The sequence below is a fragment of the Moschus berezovskii genome, chromosome 1 (genome assembly GCF_049115385.1).
Source record: "Moschus berezovskii isolate FMDL1 chromosome 1, NW_MosBer_1.0, whole genome shotgun sequence".
Lineage (NCBI taxonomy): Eukaryota > Metazoa > Chordata > Mammalia > Artiodactyla > Moschidae > Moschus > Moschus berezovskii.
In genome coordinates, this window is record NC_142460.1 from 21,076,301 (window position 1) to 21,093,627 (window position 17,327).

Below are 17,327 nucleotides of genomic sequence, written 5' to 3' on the forward strand. Positions count from 1 at the left end.
CCAACACCACAGTTCAAAAGCATCAATTCTTCGGCGCTCAGCTTTCTTCACAGTCCAACTCTCACATCCATACATGACCACGGGAAAAACCATAGCCTTGACTAGACAGACCTTGGTTGGCAAAGTAATGTCTCTGCTTTTTAATATACTATCAAGGTTGGTCATAACTTTCCTTCCAAGGAGTAAGCGTCTTTTAATTTCCTGGCTGCAGTCAGCATCTGCAGTGATTTTGGAGCCCAGAAAAATAAAATCTAACACTGTTTCCACTGTTTTTCCATCTATTTCCCATGAAGTGATGGGACCAGATGCCATGATCTTTGTTTTCTGAATGTTGAGCTTCAAGCCAACCTTTTCACTCTCCTCTTTCACTTTCATCAAGAGGCTTTTGAGTTCCTCTTCACTTTCTGCCATAAGGGTGGTGTCATCTGCATATCTGAGGTTATTGCTATTTCTCCCAGCAATCTTGACTCCAGCTTGTGCTTCTTCCAGCCCAGCGTTCCTCATGATGTACTCTGCATATAAGTTAAATAAGCAAGGTGACAATATACAGCCTTGATGTACTCCTTTTCCTATCTGGAACCAGTCTGTTGTTCCATATACAATTCTGACTGTTGCTTCCTGACCTGTGTACAGGTTTCTCAAGAGGCAGGTCAGGTGGTCTGGTATTCCCATCTCTTTCAGAATGTTCCAGTTTATTGTGATCCACACAGTCAAAGGCTTTGGCATAGTCAATGAAGCAGAAATAGATGCTCTTCTGGAACTCTCTTGCTTTCTCCATGATCCAGAGGATGTTGGATTATATAATAGCAGATGGCATATGTTAGGTTGCCTTCTATCAGTGGTGTTTAGGTGGATCTTAAGAAGTAGATTGTCATGACTCGATCTCTTCATTATAAAGAGTCCACTGTTCAGAGTCATATACAGCATCAAATAACTTCACTCAAAGATCCTAGCATCCATTGTGGATTCTTGTCTATGTTAGTTATTGTAGTCACCAAGCAACTTTGAAAGAACAGATATGATTGGTCACTGATGATCATGCATATCTGTTATTTAAATGGTGATCTGTGGGCAGAAGAGCTGGATACAGAGTTTGTACTTTATGCAATTACTCATACTTACTGTTCCATGGTAACTGAAATTTGAACGGAGTTTTGGGGAACAGGTGTTATTCAGACTATGGTAGCAGATAATGGTAGGAGAAGGCAATGGCAACCCACTTCAGTACTCTTGCCTGGAAAATCCCATGGACGGAGGAGCCTGGTAGGCTGCGGTAGAGTCGGACATGACTGAGTGACTTCACTTTCACTTTTCACTTTCACACATTGGAGAAGGAAATGGCAACCCCAGTGTTCTTGCCTGGAGAATCCCAGGGACGGGGGAGCCTGGTGGGCTGCTGTCTATGGGGTCGCACAGAGTCGGACACGACTGAAATGACTTCACAGCAGCAGCAGATAATGGTACATATTGGAACTATGCAGAATGGTGACTGCCTGCAATGTAGTTTGTGTGATAGACATTTGGAACCTAAATTTATCTTTGTTTCCTTTCCTTTAAGTTGCAGTTGATCATTCATTTCAGTTGCTCAGTCTTGTCCAACTCTTTGCGACCCCATGGACTGTTCCTTTGTTAATGAGCCTTATCTTATTACTTACTCAGGCTACAGAGAAAATGGTGAAGATAACTGAACTGCGTTTTTTCTACTGCATACTAAGTTAACATTTCTCTGTGGGGGTTTCTTTGTTGTTTTTGTTGGTTTTAGATCGCATTTCAAAAGAGTCCAGCAAGGTTTTTGAAGATGTCCTTGAAAGTTTCTATTCAATCGATTGTATTAAATCCCAGTTTGAAGCCTGGCGTTCAAAATACTACACATCCTATAAGCATGCCTACATCGGCCTGTGTTTGCCAAAGCTGCTCAACCCCCTCATAAGACTGCAGCTTCTCACTTGGACTCCGCTTGAGGTGAGTGACTTTTCTCACTGTTGGAAAGCAGGATACCATGATGCTTGGGGAAGAGATGAAGCTTGAATAAACTATTTTTCCCAGGAGGTAGGTCATGCTCAGGGCTATAAGTGATGCAGAGTATCACTGGGTGTAATCTTACCGATCTCTCCTTTTATTTTCTGACCCTTTTTAAGAGAACCATCTATTGCTTCTCAGTTTGTATACAGTCTCTTTCTCAACTAAAATTACAAGTATTGACATGGAGATGGGAACATGAATGAATAAGAACTTGGTTCTTTGATCCCAGAAGACTGTAGAATGTCAGTGAGGAAGATGTGAAGGGGGGCCCTGAAGTAAGTCAGTGCTGATGGAAATCAGGAGGATGAGATAAACTGGTAGATTTAAGAGGTGCAATCAGTAGAAACTGTTTGCTTGTTACCTAAGGGAGATAATTGTCTAGGTAATTGTCAAATTGTCAGTGTACATCTAGTGGTCATGTTTTAGATAACAGTTTTGTAAGTTACCAACATATGGGTGGAGCCATGGGCATGATGACATGGGTTGGGTTGAGTATGCAAACTATACCAAAAAGAAGGCTGAGGTGGAAGCCCTGGAAACGACAGGAGAACAATGTGAGCTCTGGGGACTCTTGTGCTCGCAGCTCCTGCTTGCGCAGCCCCTGTGGCATTCCACGCTGCGCTGTGTGTCCCAGCGCACTGGCAGAGGCTTGCGGGTGCGGTGCTGCGCCCCTGGCAGCCCTCGATCCCGCAGCCGCCAGCTGTCTCCGCCTCCCTGGACTCTTTCTGTCTCCTGACTCAGCAGGACTGCTCTACTTGGTAGTCCCCCGCCCTGCTCTGCTCTCCTGACCAGCAGTCGCCTCCGTTGACTCTTTTCTTTCAGGGGCCGTTGTCCTGTACTGCCTCTGCTGGTCCATTGTCTAAGAATAGACGTTTCATATACTTTGTCGCCTATTTAGTTTATGGCTGAAGGCTGAATCCAGTTCCGGTTACTCTCTTTGTGGCTAGAAGCAGAATTAGCCACTGTTGTAAATGTTGTAAATATTTTCTAGGCAAAATGTCGTGACTTTGAGAACATGCTATGGTTTGAATCTTTGCTGTTTTATGGCTGTGAAGAGCGAGAGCAAGAAAAGGATGATGTCGATGTCGCACTGTTGCCTACCATTGTGGAAAAGGTGATTCTTCCTAAACTAACAGGTAGAGATTACGGAATTGAACATTCAAACTCATTGGGTTTTTCATATCTATTGTCAGGAGTTTTTAATCAGAGCATATGTTCTCTTAGAAATTATATTATTAATAATGAAGTTACAGTCAGACCCAGAGATGGCTAAAGGGTACCTTGGGACTTTGAAGACCACCTTGGGGAGGGCCTGGAATTGGGGGCAGTAGGCAGATTTTAGACTCTTAAGGACTGCCTGAAGCAAAACTGAATCCATAGTTTCGGGGACGATATGCATTTTTCCAGGGAGCACTTTCATTTCTTTCGTCAATTTCTCACAAAAGTTTAGGAATCATTGACCTACGGACCTATTTAAAGTATTAAAAAAGTTTAGGTTCAGTTAGAGATTCTTGACACTGGGACAGAATCTCCTGGGATATAAAATCCTATTTTCCCCAGTCTTTATTTTCACCAAGAAGCAGAAAGTAATAGGAATCTGTGTCTCCTCTTCACCTTTGCCTAATCTTCAACATTCCTGTGGTTAATTGGACAAAGACAACTGAAGCTCACGCTCTAGAGGAAGAGTCAACGATTGGCATTTCTAAACTGAGGACTGCTTGACATCAGATTTAAGTCAGCTGCAGTTTACGTCTATATCTCAGTACTTTTCTACCTTTTTTTTTTTCTTAATAGTGATTGCTGAAAATATGTGGGACCCCTTTTCTACAACACAGACTTCAAGAATGGTTGGAATTACTCTAAAATTAATAAATGGATATCCTTCAGTGGTGCATGCAGAAAACAAAAATACACAGGTAATTTAGTTGTTATTTATGAAAAGTTTAAAAATTTTATATATCTTCTCTCCCTTTGGAAATGAGCAAGTTGAGAAAATGAGTGGGTTATAGTCAGAAAATCTGATTCTCTGACTTGAGGTATCTGGTCCTTTATATAGAAAATTTGAGGTAGTGGTTTTTAGTTTCAAAAGAAGAGAGTCTAGATAGCTTATCTATACTGTTTTCATCCTTCTTGCCACCCCGTCCCCATTCACAATCAGACTAATCAGACATCCCTTGAAGAACTTTATTTTTTTTTTTATTTGAGAAAAGAAAAGCAGAAAACTACTGGGATGTGTAACAATCGATAATTTAAATCCCGAAACACGTAAAATAGCATGTGAAACAGTCAGGTGTTGTTTTATATAATCAGTTTCCAAATTTTAAACTGCTGCTGCCCCCACTGAACTTTCTTACGAGCGTACTCTTTATCATTGTTTTACTTCACTGGCCTCATTTTGAGAAGAACCAGAATTACAGACCTGATTTTAACCCTTGTATAGTAGGTGAAGGGGCTGGAAGACCTCTAAATGACTCTATTACTTGGTAACTGATGAGACGTGAACCGAGAAGAAGGGCCTTTCGTGAGGAAGTGAATTTGAGCTGTCCACTCAAAGTTGAACACTCAGTTAAATTTGAATGCGGCTTATTTTTATTTCCTCAGTTTTTATCATAACCCTTATTATAATGCGTGATCTATTTTTAACTCTTCAGGTATACCTAAAAGCACTCCTATTGAGAATGAGGAGAACTTTAGATGATGATGTATTCATGCCCTTGTATCCCAAAAAGTAAGTCATTCCTAAAAATGTTAAAGATGATAGTATTCTCTATTGTCTTTCAGAGAAAGCTTCTTAAATTCTGGGAAAACTAAGCATAGCTTGTAATATAAACTCTACCTACCTGTAAAGTTTACCTGCTGCTGCTGCTGCTAAGTCACTTCAGTCGTGTCCGACTCTGTGTGACCCCATAGACAGAAGCCCACCAGGCTGCCCCGTCCCTGGGATTCTCCAGGCAAGAACACTGGAGTGGGTTGCCATTTCCTTCTCCAATGTGTAAAAGTGAAAAGTGAAAGTGAAGTCGCTCAGTCGTGTCCGACTCCTAGCGACCCCATGGACTGCAGCCCACCAGGCTCCTCCATCCATGGGATTCTCCAGGCAAGAGTACCTACCTATCGTCTAAACCTGTAGCCCAAATTGAGGAGCTCATTGTGGAAACTGCTTCACTTAAGTGGAATAAACAAATAGTGCTCCGTTATCTCAGAATACATTGCCATTACCTTTTAAAATTATTATCTTCTGGAATACAATTGAAAATCAGAAAAATTCATTGCTTCCTTTGTTCACCTCTTACTTAGCAGAAATCTTCTAGAAATAAGATGGAACTTAAAACACAACTTTTGATCATGATGTGTTTCTCTTTTTTTCCTTAGTGTCTTGGAAAATAAAAATTCTGGGCCTTACTTGTTTTTTCAACGACAGTTTTGGTCTTCAGTTAAGGTAAGTGTCTACAGGCTATCTGAAACCTTCAGATTTTGTTTGACTTTCATACAGTATATTTTGAAAAGTATTTTACTATTTGGTTAAATAACTTGATAGGTTTGATGTTTACAGAGGAGGAAATGAATTCTGAGTCCCAATAAGATCCAGACTACCCAACAAAATGCCTTACTAAACCACAGTTGATTTATTCAGCAGATAGAGTACCAGGTACTCTTCCAAGTTGGGGGAATATAGCACTGAATAAGACAGAAGTAGAGCCATCATGGTGTTTATAACCCAGCACAATTGATGATCGCAAATAAGTAATCTCAGGTAGGAGGAATTTTGAAAAAGGAAATTCAGAGTTGTATTGGAGCATATGACAAGGGGTATAGCAGATTCCCTTCCATCCTGAGAAGTGATGTTTAGGTTGTTGGTTGGCCCTGAGGTGAGGGAGAGCCAGATATTCTAGAGCTGAGAGAAGTCCAGGGTGGCTAGAGTTAGGGAAGAGATGAGCAATCCAGATGATACAGAAGCTATAACTTACGTGGAAACATTCTAGGAGACTCTCCAAATCAAGATTATAACCCAAATCCCCCAATTCCTAAGCCATTTTTATTGTCTTATAGTTTTCTTTGTAAGAATGTCTTAGGAATGGAATTATATACTAGTTAGCCTTTTGAATCTGGCTGCATTCATGTAACATAATGCATTCATGATTTAGTGTTATTTTAGGTTCATTCCTGTTTTCAGATGGTGAATATACCATTTAAAATTTTTTATTGAAATATAGTTGACTTGACAGTGTTGTGTTGTACAGTAGAGTGATTCAGTTATACTCAGATTCTTCTGGATATAACATTTTTTGGTGTGGTTTTTTATCCATTAGATAGTTTACAGTTTGGAGTAATTATGAGTAAACCTGTCAGCATACAGGTTTTTCTGGGAATATAAGTTTTTATTTCTCTTCGATTATTAGGTAAATATCTAAAAGCTGTTTTCTAAACCAACAGTATTAGTGTTCTAGTTCTTTCTCACACACTCGGTGTCTTTCAGGGCTTTTATTTTTTTAAGCCATTCTCCAAGTGTATGTTCATGTCTTGTTATGGTTCGCATTTCCCTAATGACTGATGATGCTGAGCACGTTTTCATGTGCTTACTTACCATCTGTATGTGGCTCAGATGGTAAAGAATCTGCCTGCAGTGTAGGAGATCCGGGTTTGATCCCTGGGTCGGGAAGATCCTCTGGAGAAGGGCATGGCAACCCATTCCAGCATTCTTGGTGGAATGGGTTGGGCCTTGGTGGAATGGGTTGGAGCCTGGTGGGCTACAGTCCATGGGGTTGCAAAGAGTTGGACAAAACTGAGCAACTAACACTCATAGGTTCTTTAGTGAAGTATCTCTGCAAATCTTTTGCTTATTTTGTAAAATTGGGTTTTCTTATTATTGAGCTTTGAGTTTTATATTCTGATACAAATACTTCACATAATGATTTGCAAACTTTTTCCCCTGAGTCTGTAGCTTATCTTCATTCTCTCAGAAGCTCTTCATTCTGGTGAAGTTCAATTACTACTTTTCCCTGTTATGGATTGTGCTTTACGTGTCACATCTGAAAAATCTTTGTGTAACACAAGACCACTAAGTTTTTTCCCTAGCCTCTCTTCTAGATGTTTCATGGCTAAGTTCTACATTTAAGTCTGTGATTCATTTTGAGTTAATTTTTATATAGGGCATGAGGCCTGGTTGTTTAAGTTCATTTGCCCCAGCACACTCTGTTGAAAAGGCTATCTTTTATTAAATTCAGTTGCTTTTGTACCTTTGTTGAAAGTCATCTGCCCTTAACATGGGTTGTGGAGGGTTTTTAAGTAGGGAGGTGACTTGAAAAATATTGCCATTTTTTAGATATTGCGGTTGCTATGTGGAGATAATGGTTTGAAATAGGTAAAGATGGTAATAATGAAAATGGGAATTAGTACTTACTACATATTTACTGTGTTCCAAGCACTGTACCACACCCTTTATACAGATTATTCTCTCGAATCCTCACAACAGCCCTGTGAGCTTAACTCCACTGATGGGACAGTGGGGTGCAGAATCGCCTACCCAGGCTCACTCCTTTGTTAACTGGTAGAGTTGGGCGTCTCCTCAGGCCAGTCTGACTCTTCAGCAGTTCTCAACTGCGGTTCTGGGAACAAACTAATTCCTGGTGCCCTAAGGCCTCTATCTATCCGGGTGTATGTACCTGGAATGGTACTAGTTTGTTCCATCCTTGGGAAAATTAAAGAGTTACACAAATCATTTTCTGTAGGATTTAGTTGTGTCACAGAACCCTGCTTGAGAAGAACAGTACCAGAGCCATAAAGAGATGGCGGCAGCTTCCGTTAGGGGTATGGCAGCAGGGACCAAGAGAAGGGACAGCAGGGGTTGAGGTGGGATGAGGCAGCTTGAGGGAGAGGCTGGGAGTGACATGTAGGCTGTGGCCTGCTTGATTGGTTGGATAATGTTATAATTTCCTAGGATGAGAAATACTGAGAACATGGAAGTATTTATGGTAGAATGTGCGGGGACTTCCATTTTTGTATGGGTATTGAACTTAAGTAGCTTCCAGTGTCCTGATTCATGAGGTCTGGTAAACACGCAGGTCTTACAAGTTAGTCTCTCAGTGGTGTCTGACTCTGTGACCCCGTGGACTGTAGCCTGCCAGGCTCCTCTGTCCATGGGATTTTCCAGGCAAGAATACTGGAGTGGGTTTCCATTTCCTTCTTCAGGGGATTTTCCTAATCCAGGGATTAAACCCAAGTCTCCTGCATTACAGGTGGATTCTTTGCCAATGAGCCACCAGGGAAGCATGCAATGTGGTAGTCAGAGAATTTCCATCTTTTGGCAGAGTCATAGGACTGTGACATTTTTCATGATTTTCAAGGGAGGACATTTATCTAAGAATAATCACTTCTCTGCAGGTACTTTGTTATGATGGAAACTCTTCTTACCTGCGTTGTCCACTACAGTAACTACCAACTCTGTGTGGCTATTTAAAGTTTAGTTAATTTCAGTCATTCTAGGAAATATTCAGGCCCTTCAAAACTGCTTCTTAGTGCTTAGGCAAGACATGGTCCATGGTATTTTATAAGGTGTTTTAGTGTATAAGCAATTGACTTTGTATGTACTTAAATTCGTCACTTTACATTGCCTCTCAGTACTTTTTTTCCCTTTTCAAAAAAACAAACTTCTAGTAACAGAGATCTGATTTGTGGTTGCCACAGGTGGGGTTCAGTTCATTCAGTCAGGTCCGACTCTTTGCGACCCCATGGACTGCAGCACACCAGGCCTCCCTGTTCATCACCAACTCCTGGAGTTTACTCAAACTCATGTCCATTGAATCGGTGATGCCATCCAACCATCTCATCCTCTATCCTTCTCCTTCCACCTTCAATCTTTCCCAGCATCAGGGTCTTTTCCAATGAGTCAGGTCTTTGCATCAGGTGGCCAAAGTATTGGAGCTTCAGCATCAGTTCCTCCACTGAATATTCAGGACTGATTTCCTTTAGGATGGACTGGTTGGATCTCCTTGCAGTCCAAGGGACTCTCAAGAGTCTTCTCCAACACCACAGTTCAAAAGCATCAATTCTTCGGCGCTCAGCCTTCTTTATAGTCCAACTCTCACATCCATACATGACTATTGGAAAAACCATAGCCTTGACTAGATGGACCTTTGTTGGCAAAGTAATGTCTCTTTTTAAGTATGCTGTCTAAATGGGGAGATGGGGTAAAGGAATCAAAAGGTACAAGCATCCAGTTGTAAGGTAGGTTCTCAGGGTGTAGAGTACAACATGATAACTGTAATTACTGTAGTGTAATGTATATTTGAAAATTGCTAAGAGACTAGAAAAAAGATGTGTAACTCTGTGAAGGGAAGGATGTTAACTAAACTCGTAATCATTTCACAATATATATTTTAATTATTATTATATGTTTAAATTGTTAAACTTGTGCAATGTTACATGTCAATTGTATCTCACTGCAACTGGGAAAAATAATTTTTCTCTTCTCACTAGCTCTTAGGCAATTTTCTTCAATGGTATGGCATTTTCTCAAACAAAACTCTTCAGGAATTATCAATTGACGGTTTATTAAATAGATACATTCTCATGGCTTTTCAGAATTCAGAATATGGAGATGACAGCATCAAAAAAGCCCAAAATGTGAGTTAAATGACTCATAGTGAAGTTTTTAAAGCATATACGTTAAGATGAATTGTTTTATTTGAAGAGATTTGAGAAATTTATGAAAACCCCTTTGATTATTTAATTTGCTGTAATGTTGACAGTCAGCTTGCCTCCTAGGTAGTCCCAAATCCCCTTAGCATTTTTCATGTAAAAATGTGTGCTGTATATGTGTATATTTATCCTTCTATCCATCTGTCTATATCAATATTTATTTTTGTAGGTACTAATAAAAGTTTTAACTTGGAGATGGTTTTTAACAGTTGAAGGAATGCTATTCTAAGTGTTACTAAAGAAATGGTTTCTTTTCTCATTTAAGAAGTAATTAAAATTTTTTTTACTTTATATACATGAGTTATATGCATGTGTTATATACACAATTTTGATAGTTTTTTAAAACTTTTTTTTTTTAATTTTTAAACAATAATACAATTAAATTCTGCAAGTACAGTATAGCTTTTTGACCTATACCACGTTAGAGTAATTCTCTGACATTCCCTCACCATCAAATATTTTTGTGTCTTGTTTCCTATAAACATAGATTTTGTTGTACATTACAGTATAAACATGAACATCAGGAAATTACATTTATATATTGTCACCTAATCCTTAGGGCTCTTTTCAAATTTTATCAGCTGTCTCAATAATATTGAAAGAAATTGGCAAAAGAAATTTCCAGATCATCCTTTGCATTCAATTGTCATTTGAAGGTTTCCTTGATCTTCATACCTTGATACCCCTGAAAACGATAGGCAAGTTTTTTGTAGAATGTCCTTCAGTTTGGTGTTTTTTTTTTATATTCTCTCATGGTTATATTCACATCTTGCATCTTTGGCAAGAATTGTCCTAGACTTGATTAGTATAGGTTCCTTCAAGTTGACCTCTGTGACCTTGTTTCTAATTTGGGGGAGCATTTCATTGTTTCCTGGCACAATGTTCCAGACTCACCTGGTACTTTCTTGGCCCAGCTTGAACCCGTTGTTTCTCCAAGCATCCCCAGTTTCTTCGGTGGGGCCACTTTCTCACAAGTGGGAACAGGCTTCCCCTTGCTCAGGTTTCAGTTCCCTACACCGAGTTGGCGCCATGCCATGCGGACCCTGCTTAGGTGCCTGCCCTAGGCTGCCCCTCTGGCGTGATGGTCTCTCCACCCTGTTCTGGGCCGGCGTGGCTCCTGCTGTCGGCACAGATGCCTGCTGACTGAACCATTCTGCGGGGGAGGGGCTGTAATTTGGTATTTATGCTATACATATTATTACATCAAAAACTGCTGACAAAAGGTCAGTTCAATTCATTTAGGACTTGGAAGACTGGAAAGTGAGGCAGTTGGTTATCAATTTTATGTCCCCAATTTACTTAAATTTTGGAGAATTTATTTATCTTTTGCATTGGGTGTCTGTCGAAGTAGAGTATATCCAGGTATATTTGTATAGCTTACATAGAAAATCAGGTTTAAAAGAATATCCCTTCTAAGTACCTAGTTAATATGTAGCTCAGTAGCATATCTTCTAGTTAAATACATTATACCTGTTGTCTAGACTCAGCTTTTAGACACTTTATTTTTGTTTTAACTGTTCTACATCTTTCTTCTCCATAGGTAATTAATTGTTTTCCCAAGCAGTGGTTCGTGAATCTTAAAGGAGAAAGAACTATTTCTCAGTTAGAAAACTTCTGTCGATACCTTGTACACTTAGCAGATACAATTTACAGAAACAGTATTGGGTGCTCTGATGTGGAAAAAAGAAATGCAAGGTAATTATTTGTAATTACCAAATGAAACAGTGATCTAGAGTCTTAGTTGTTGGGTCTAGTATTACTAAAATGCTTTTGGTAGAGACATGTTTATATTTTACTTTAAATTGTACGTTGACTTCATATTGATAAACCTACCAAAAATGGGCACTGTAGTTTTTCACTTTTGCACTCTTCAGTTCAGTTGCTCAGTCGTGTCTGACTCTTTGCGACCCCATGAATCCCAGCACGCCAGGCCTCCCTGTCCATCACCAACTCCCGGAGACACACAAACTAACCTCCCTCCATTGAATCGGTGATGCCATCGAGCCATCTCAGTTCTCTGTCATCCCTTTCTCCTCCCACCCCCAATCCCTCCCAGCATCAGAGTCTTTTCCAGTGAGTCAACTCTTCGCATGAGGTGGCCAAAGTATTGCAGTTTCAGCTTTAGGATCAGTCCTTCCAATGAACACCCAGGACTGATCTCCTTTAGAATGGACTGGTTGAATCTCCTTGCAGTCCAAGGGACTCTCAAGAGTATTCTCCAGCACCACAGTTCAAAAGCATCAATTCTTCGGCGATCAGCTTTCTTCACAGTCCAACTCTCACATCCATACATGACCACGGGAAAAACCACAGCCTTGACTAGATGGACCTTTGTTGGCAAAGTAATGTCTCTGCTTTTAAATATACTATCTAGGTTGGTCATAACTTTCCTTCCAAGGAGTAAGTGTCTTTTAATTACATGGCTGCAGTCAGCATCCGCAGTGATTTTGGAGCTCCAGAAAATAAAGTCTGACACTGTTCCCATTGTTTCCCCATCTTTTTCCCATGAAGTGATGGGACCACATGCCATGATCTTAGCTTTCTGAATGTTGAGCTTCAAGCTAACTTTTTCACTCTCCTCTTTCTCTTTCATCAAGAGGCTTTTGAGTTCCTCTTCACTTTCTGCCGAAAGGGTGGTGTCATCTGCATATCTGAGGTTATTGATATTTCTCCTAGCAATCTTGATTCCATCCTGTGCTTCTTCCAGCCCAGCGTTCGTCATGATGTACTCTGCATATAAGTTAAATAATCAGGGTGACAATATACAACCTTGACGTACTCCTTTTCCTATCTGGAACCAGTCTATTGTTCCATGTCCAGTTTTAACTGTTGCTTCCTGACCTGCATACAGGTTTCTCAAAAGGCAGGTCAGGTGGTCTGGTATTCTGATCTCTTTCAGAATTTTCAAGTTTGTTGGATTCACACAGTCAAAGGCTTTGGCATAGTCAATGAAGCAGAAATAGATGTTTTTTGGAACTCTTGCTTTTTCCATGATCCAGCGGATGTTGGCAATTTGATCCTCTGCCTTTTCTAAAACCAGCCTGAACATCTGGAAGTTCACGGTTCATGTATTGCTGAAGCCTGGCTTGGAATTTTGAGCATGACTTTACTAGCGTGTGAAATGAGTGCAATTGTGCGGTAGTTTGAGCATTCTTTGGCATTGCCTTTCTTTGGGACTGGAATGAAGACTGACCTTTTCCAGTCCTGTGGCCATTGCTGACTTTTCCAAATTTGCTGTCATAGTGAGTGCAGCACTTTCACAGCATCATCTTTCAGGATTTGAAATAGCTCAGCTGGAATTCCATCACCTCCACTAGCTTTGTTCGTAGTGAGCTTTCTAAGGCCCAGTTGACTTCACATTCCAAGATGTCTGGCTCTAGGTCAGTGATCACACCATCGTGATTATCTTGGTCGTGAAGATCTTTTTTGTACAGTTCTTTGTGTATTCTTGCCACCTCTTCTTAATATCTTCTGCTTCCATTAGGTCCATACCATTTCTGTCCTTTATTGAGCCCATCTTTGCATGAAATGTTCCCTTGGAATCTCTAATTTTCTTGAAGATATCTCTTGTCTTTCCTATTCTGTTGTTTTCCTCTATTTCTTTGCATTGATCGCTGAGGAAGGCTTTCTTATCTCTCCTTGCTATCCTTTGGAACTCTGCATTCAGATGCTTATATCTTTCCTTTTCTCCTTTGCTTTCGCTTCTCTTCTTTTCACAGCTATTTGTAAGGCCTCGTCAGATAGCCATTTTGCTTTTTTGCGTTTCTTTTCCATGGGGATGTTCTTCGTCCCTGTCTCCTGTACAATGTCACGAACCTCCATCCATAGTTCATCAGGCACTCTATCTTATCAGATCTAGTCCCTTAAATCTATTTCTCATTTCCACTGTATAATCATAAGGGATTTGATTTAGGTCATACCTGAATGGTCTAGTGGTTTTCCCTACTTTCTTCAATTTCAGTCTGAATTTGGCAATAAGGAGTTCATGATCTGAGCCACAGTCAGCTCCTGGTCTTGTTTTTGCTAATTGTATAGAGCTTCTCCATCTTTGGCTGCAAAGAATATAATCAATCTGTTTTCGGTGTTGACCATCTGGTGATGTCCATGTGTAGAGTCTTCTCTTGTGTTGTTGGAAGAGGGTGTTTGCTATGACCAGTGCGTTCTCTTGGCAAAACTCTTTTTAGCCTTTGCCCTGCTTCATTCCATGCTCCACGGCCAAATTTGCCTGTTACTCCAGGTGTTTCTTGACTTCCTACTTTTGCATTCCAGTTCCCTATAATGAAAAGGACATCTTTTTTGGGTGTTAGTTCTAAAAGGTCTTGTAGGTTTTCATAGAACCGTTCAACTTCGGCTTCTTCAGCATTACTGGTTGGGGCATAGGCTTGGATTACTGTAACACTGAATGGTTTGCCTTGGAAACGAACAGAGATCATTCTGTCGTTTTTGAGATTATATCCAAGTACAGCATTTTGGACTCTTGTTGACCATGATGGCTACTCCATTTCTTCGAAGGGATTCCTGCCCACAGTAGTAGATATAATGGTCATCTGAGTTAAATTCACCCATTCCAGCCCATTTTAGTTCACTGATTCCTAGAATGTCGACGTTCACTCTTGCCACCTCCTGTTTGACCACTTCCAATTTGCCTTGATTCATGGACCTAACATTCCAGGTTCCTATGCAATATTGCTCTTTACAGCATCAGACCTTGCTTCTATCACCAGTCACATCCACAACTGGGTAGTGTTTTTGCTTTGGCTTCATCCCTTCATTCTTTCTAACTCTTACCTAATGTTATTTCAGTATGTTATTTATTCATGAAGATATTAAGGGAAGACTTATAGTAAGCACCAGCTGTAAGGGGAATGAATGAATCATAAATTGAGGAGACTGTAGACTCTTAGAATGTCATGCATCTTGGTCTTTGCAGGTTCATTTTACAGATACAAACCCAAGAAAAAATAGCCACTGAAACCCCAAGTATATTGAAGGTTATATCCCAATTTGGGGATGTTTGTGCTCTATGTTAAGTTTTTTTATATCTATACCAGAGGTTAAAGCGTCTGCCTCCAATGCGGGAGACCCGGGTTCGATCCCTGGGTCGGGAAGATCCCCTGGAGAAGGAAACGGTAACCCACTCCAGTATTCTTGCCTGGAGAATCCCATGGACAGAGAAGCCTGGTAGGCTCCAGTCCACGGGGTCGCAAAGAGTCGGACACAACTGAGCGACAGAACGGAACGGATGGGCTAAGTGAATTATGGGAGCACCTTACACGTATTTTTTTATGAAGGGTTTCAGAGAAGGAATGAATAAACCACTAACCTTTTTCAGTATGTTGTCTTGAAAGTTCAATAATTTGGGGATAGATCTGTAGCATAAAAGTAATAGTAATAATAACTACTAATACCATTTAGAAGAAATTTTTTGTTTGTTTTTTTGGCCACACTCTGCAGCTTGCAGTGTGTTAGTTTCATTTCATATATTCTTCCTAATGTCAGAGTTTCATTTTCATTTTGATCACATACATCAGTTGTACCACCATAAGAAAATCTTTTTTCTTTTTCCTTTTGTTCCCCTACCATGAAAAAGAACCTTATTTTGAGAGAAAACTTGATTCCTTTTATGCTAAAAAAGGCAAAGTAGGTAGTAAATACTTCAGTCGTTAAAAAAAAATCTTTGGCAGGTAATTATGATTTATATTTTTATTTCATCCTTAATGTGTCATTTTGGTGTTGGTTGCAGTGTTTTGGGGAGTTTAAATATAAACAAACAGTATTCACTTTTCTACAGAAAAGAATTTAGCAGCTATTTAAGCACCTGCTGTGTGCAGTGCACATAAAGTAGGCTCCATCTGGGTCACAACATCTTACAAATTATAATCCTTCCCAGGAAGGTGCTTACTACATTTCTGTAGAGAAGAGACAACTGACAATGTCACACTTATTCAAACTAATCTTAAACGTACTTCCTGGACCAGCAGCAGCAGCATCACCTGGCAGCTTTGTTAGAGACGCAGATTCTCGGCCTCACCCCAGACCTGCTGAACAGAATTCCGAGGGAGGGGCCTGATGGTCTGTGTTTCAGCACTCCTCTAGCTAATTCTGATGTATGCTAAAATTTGAGGATTGCTGAGAATGACTTGTAGCTGGGTGATAAAGGAAGCCAGATTATACTTTATTATTGGACTTTAGAGGAATGGAAGTTATGCTGGATCTTGATGGATTGGTGATGAATATTCACAAATACAATTTGTGTTCCTGGTATATTCTAGAAGAGCTAGGACTCGGGTTTGCGAAGGAATGGGTGGCTGGACTCTGAAGTAATTAGGCAATAGATTGGTTTCTTTCCTTTCTAGATATTAATGAAAATCATGGATCTGAACGAGATGTGGGGTGTTTATTTTTATTTTTTTAATGAATCCTTTTCCTGGCTAGTCATCTAAACAGGAAAGGTTTTTTTTTAAATATGGATAATTTTTTTTTCACATGCTGTAACTTGCTTATCTCTGTTTCCTTTTTTCTTTTTAGAGAAAACATAAAACAGATAGTAAAACTCCTTGCAAGCGTTCGAGCTCTGGATCATGCTATGTCTGTTGCAAGTGACCACAATGTGAAAGAATTTAAGTCTTTGATCGAAGGAAAATAGATCTATGAGACTAAAACAAAGCCTATTTGCTCTAATACCATTCCCAGTGTAAATGTTTTGTATATATGTAAAGTTTCTTAAAGTGTAAAATACTGACTCATTTTAATACAAAGAATGTTATTAATATTCAATACTGCGTCCTTACATGCGATTTCTTCAGATGAAAGGAATTCAGATTATTCCTAGGAAGTCTATGAATGGTTTCCTTACTGCCTGCCATACTTTGTTTACAGAAGTATTTTATATGGTCAATTAAATTAACCCTCTCAGTTAATTGTTCTCTGTAAAGGATGTGTGCAGTGTATATTGTATAGTTATGCATATATATATTTATACCACCATGGAGTTACTTTCACACTGGAAATTTGTGGTGTTTTTCTACAGAGTAAGCCTTCTAACAGCAGGAAAATTATTCAGTAGCAAATTGTCTTAGGGAAATTACTACACTGTTGCAACAAAAGGGCTGGCAAGTGACTAAGTATTCATCACTTTTGGTTAGCAGTTGCTGTCACCGAAGCTGTGCTGCCTTAAAATTGAGAGCTGAATGTGGACTTAGTCATTGGTGAATGGTGAACTTTTCTTTCTTGAGTTAGCATTACAGTCAACTGTTCATTTAATGTGAGCTCTAAATAATATATGCAACATAGGTTTCTGAAGAGAACACAGATGTTTCATTTTTGGAAATAACAGACCCACAACTTTACTGCATGGTTTTGGGCTGACTGTCCTGTCTCATTCATGATTTTACTCCCTGACCCGCTTAAAAAAAATACATGGATTTGTATTTTAGTAGTCTAGCATTATACTTAAAATCCCACATATGTGAGTTATATATGCAGTAAAGAACACATTTTGCTGATTCGCCACACCCAGGCAGTTTAATATCCATGGTCTTCTGTGATATTTATGTGCTGTGCTTAGTCGTGTCTGACTCTTTGAGACCCCATGGACTGTAGCCTACCAG

The 17,327-nt window shown here is 39.8% G+C and overlaps 1 protein-coding gene across 1 annotated transcript in view; it reads left to right on the forward strand.

The window, feature by feature from the left end:
* The window catches only part of PAXBP1 (PAX3 and PAX7 binding protein 1), a 37,563-nt gene extending 21,069 nt beyond the window's left edge, over nucleotides 1–16,494 (forward strand). Inside the window, exons 11-18 of the mRNA XM_055421286.2 lie at nucleotides 1,763–1,962; nucleotides 3,014–3,158; nucleotides 3,817–3,938; nucleotides 4,674–4,750; nucleotides 5,392–5,458; nucleotides 9,496–9,642; nucleotides 11,258–11,412; nucleotides 16,246–16,494. Coding sequence (XP_055277261.1) covers nucleotides 1,763–1,962; nucleotides 3,014–3,158; nucleotides 3,817–3,938; nucleotides 4,674–4,750; nucleotides 5,392–5,458; nucleotides 9,496–9,642; nucleotides 11,258–11,412; nucleotides 16,246–16,363 — 1,031 coding nt within the window. The 3' untranslated portion in view covers nucleotides 16,364–16,494. The remainder of the gene's footprint in view (nucleotides 1–1,762; nucleotides 1,963–3,013; nucleotides 3,159–3,816; nucleotides 3,939–4,673; nucleotides 4,751–5,391; nucleotides 5,459–9,495; nucleotides 9,643–11,257; nucleotides 11,413–16,245) is intronic.
* Nucleotides 16,495–17,327: the final 833 nt, after the last annotated feature.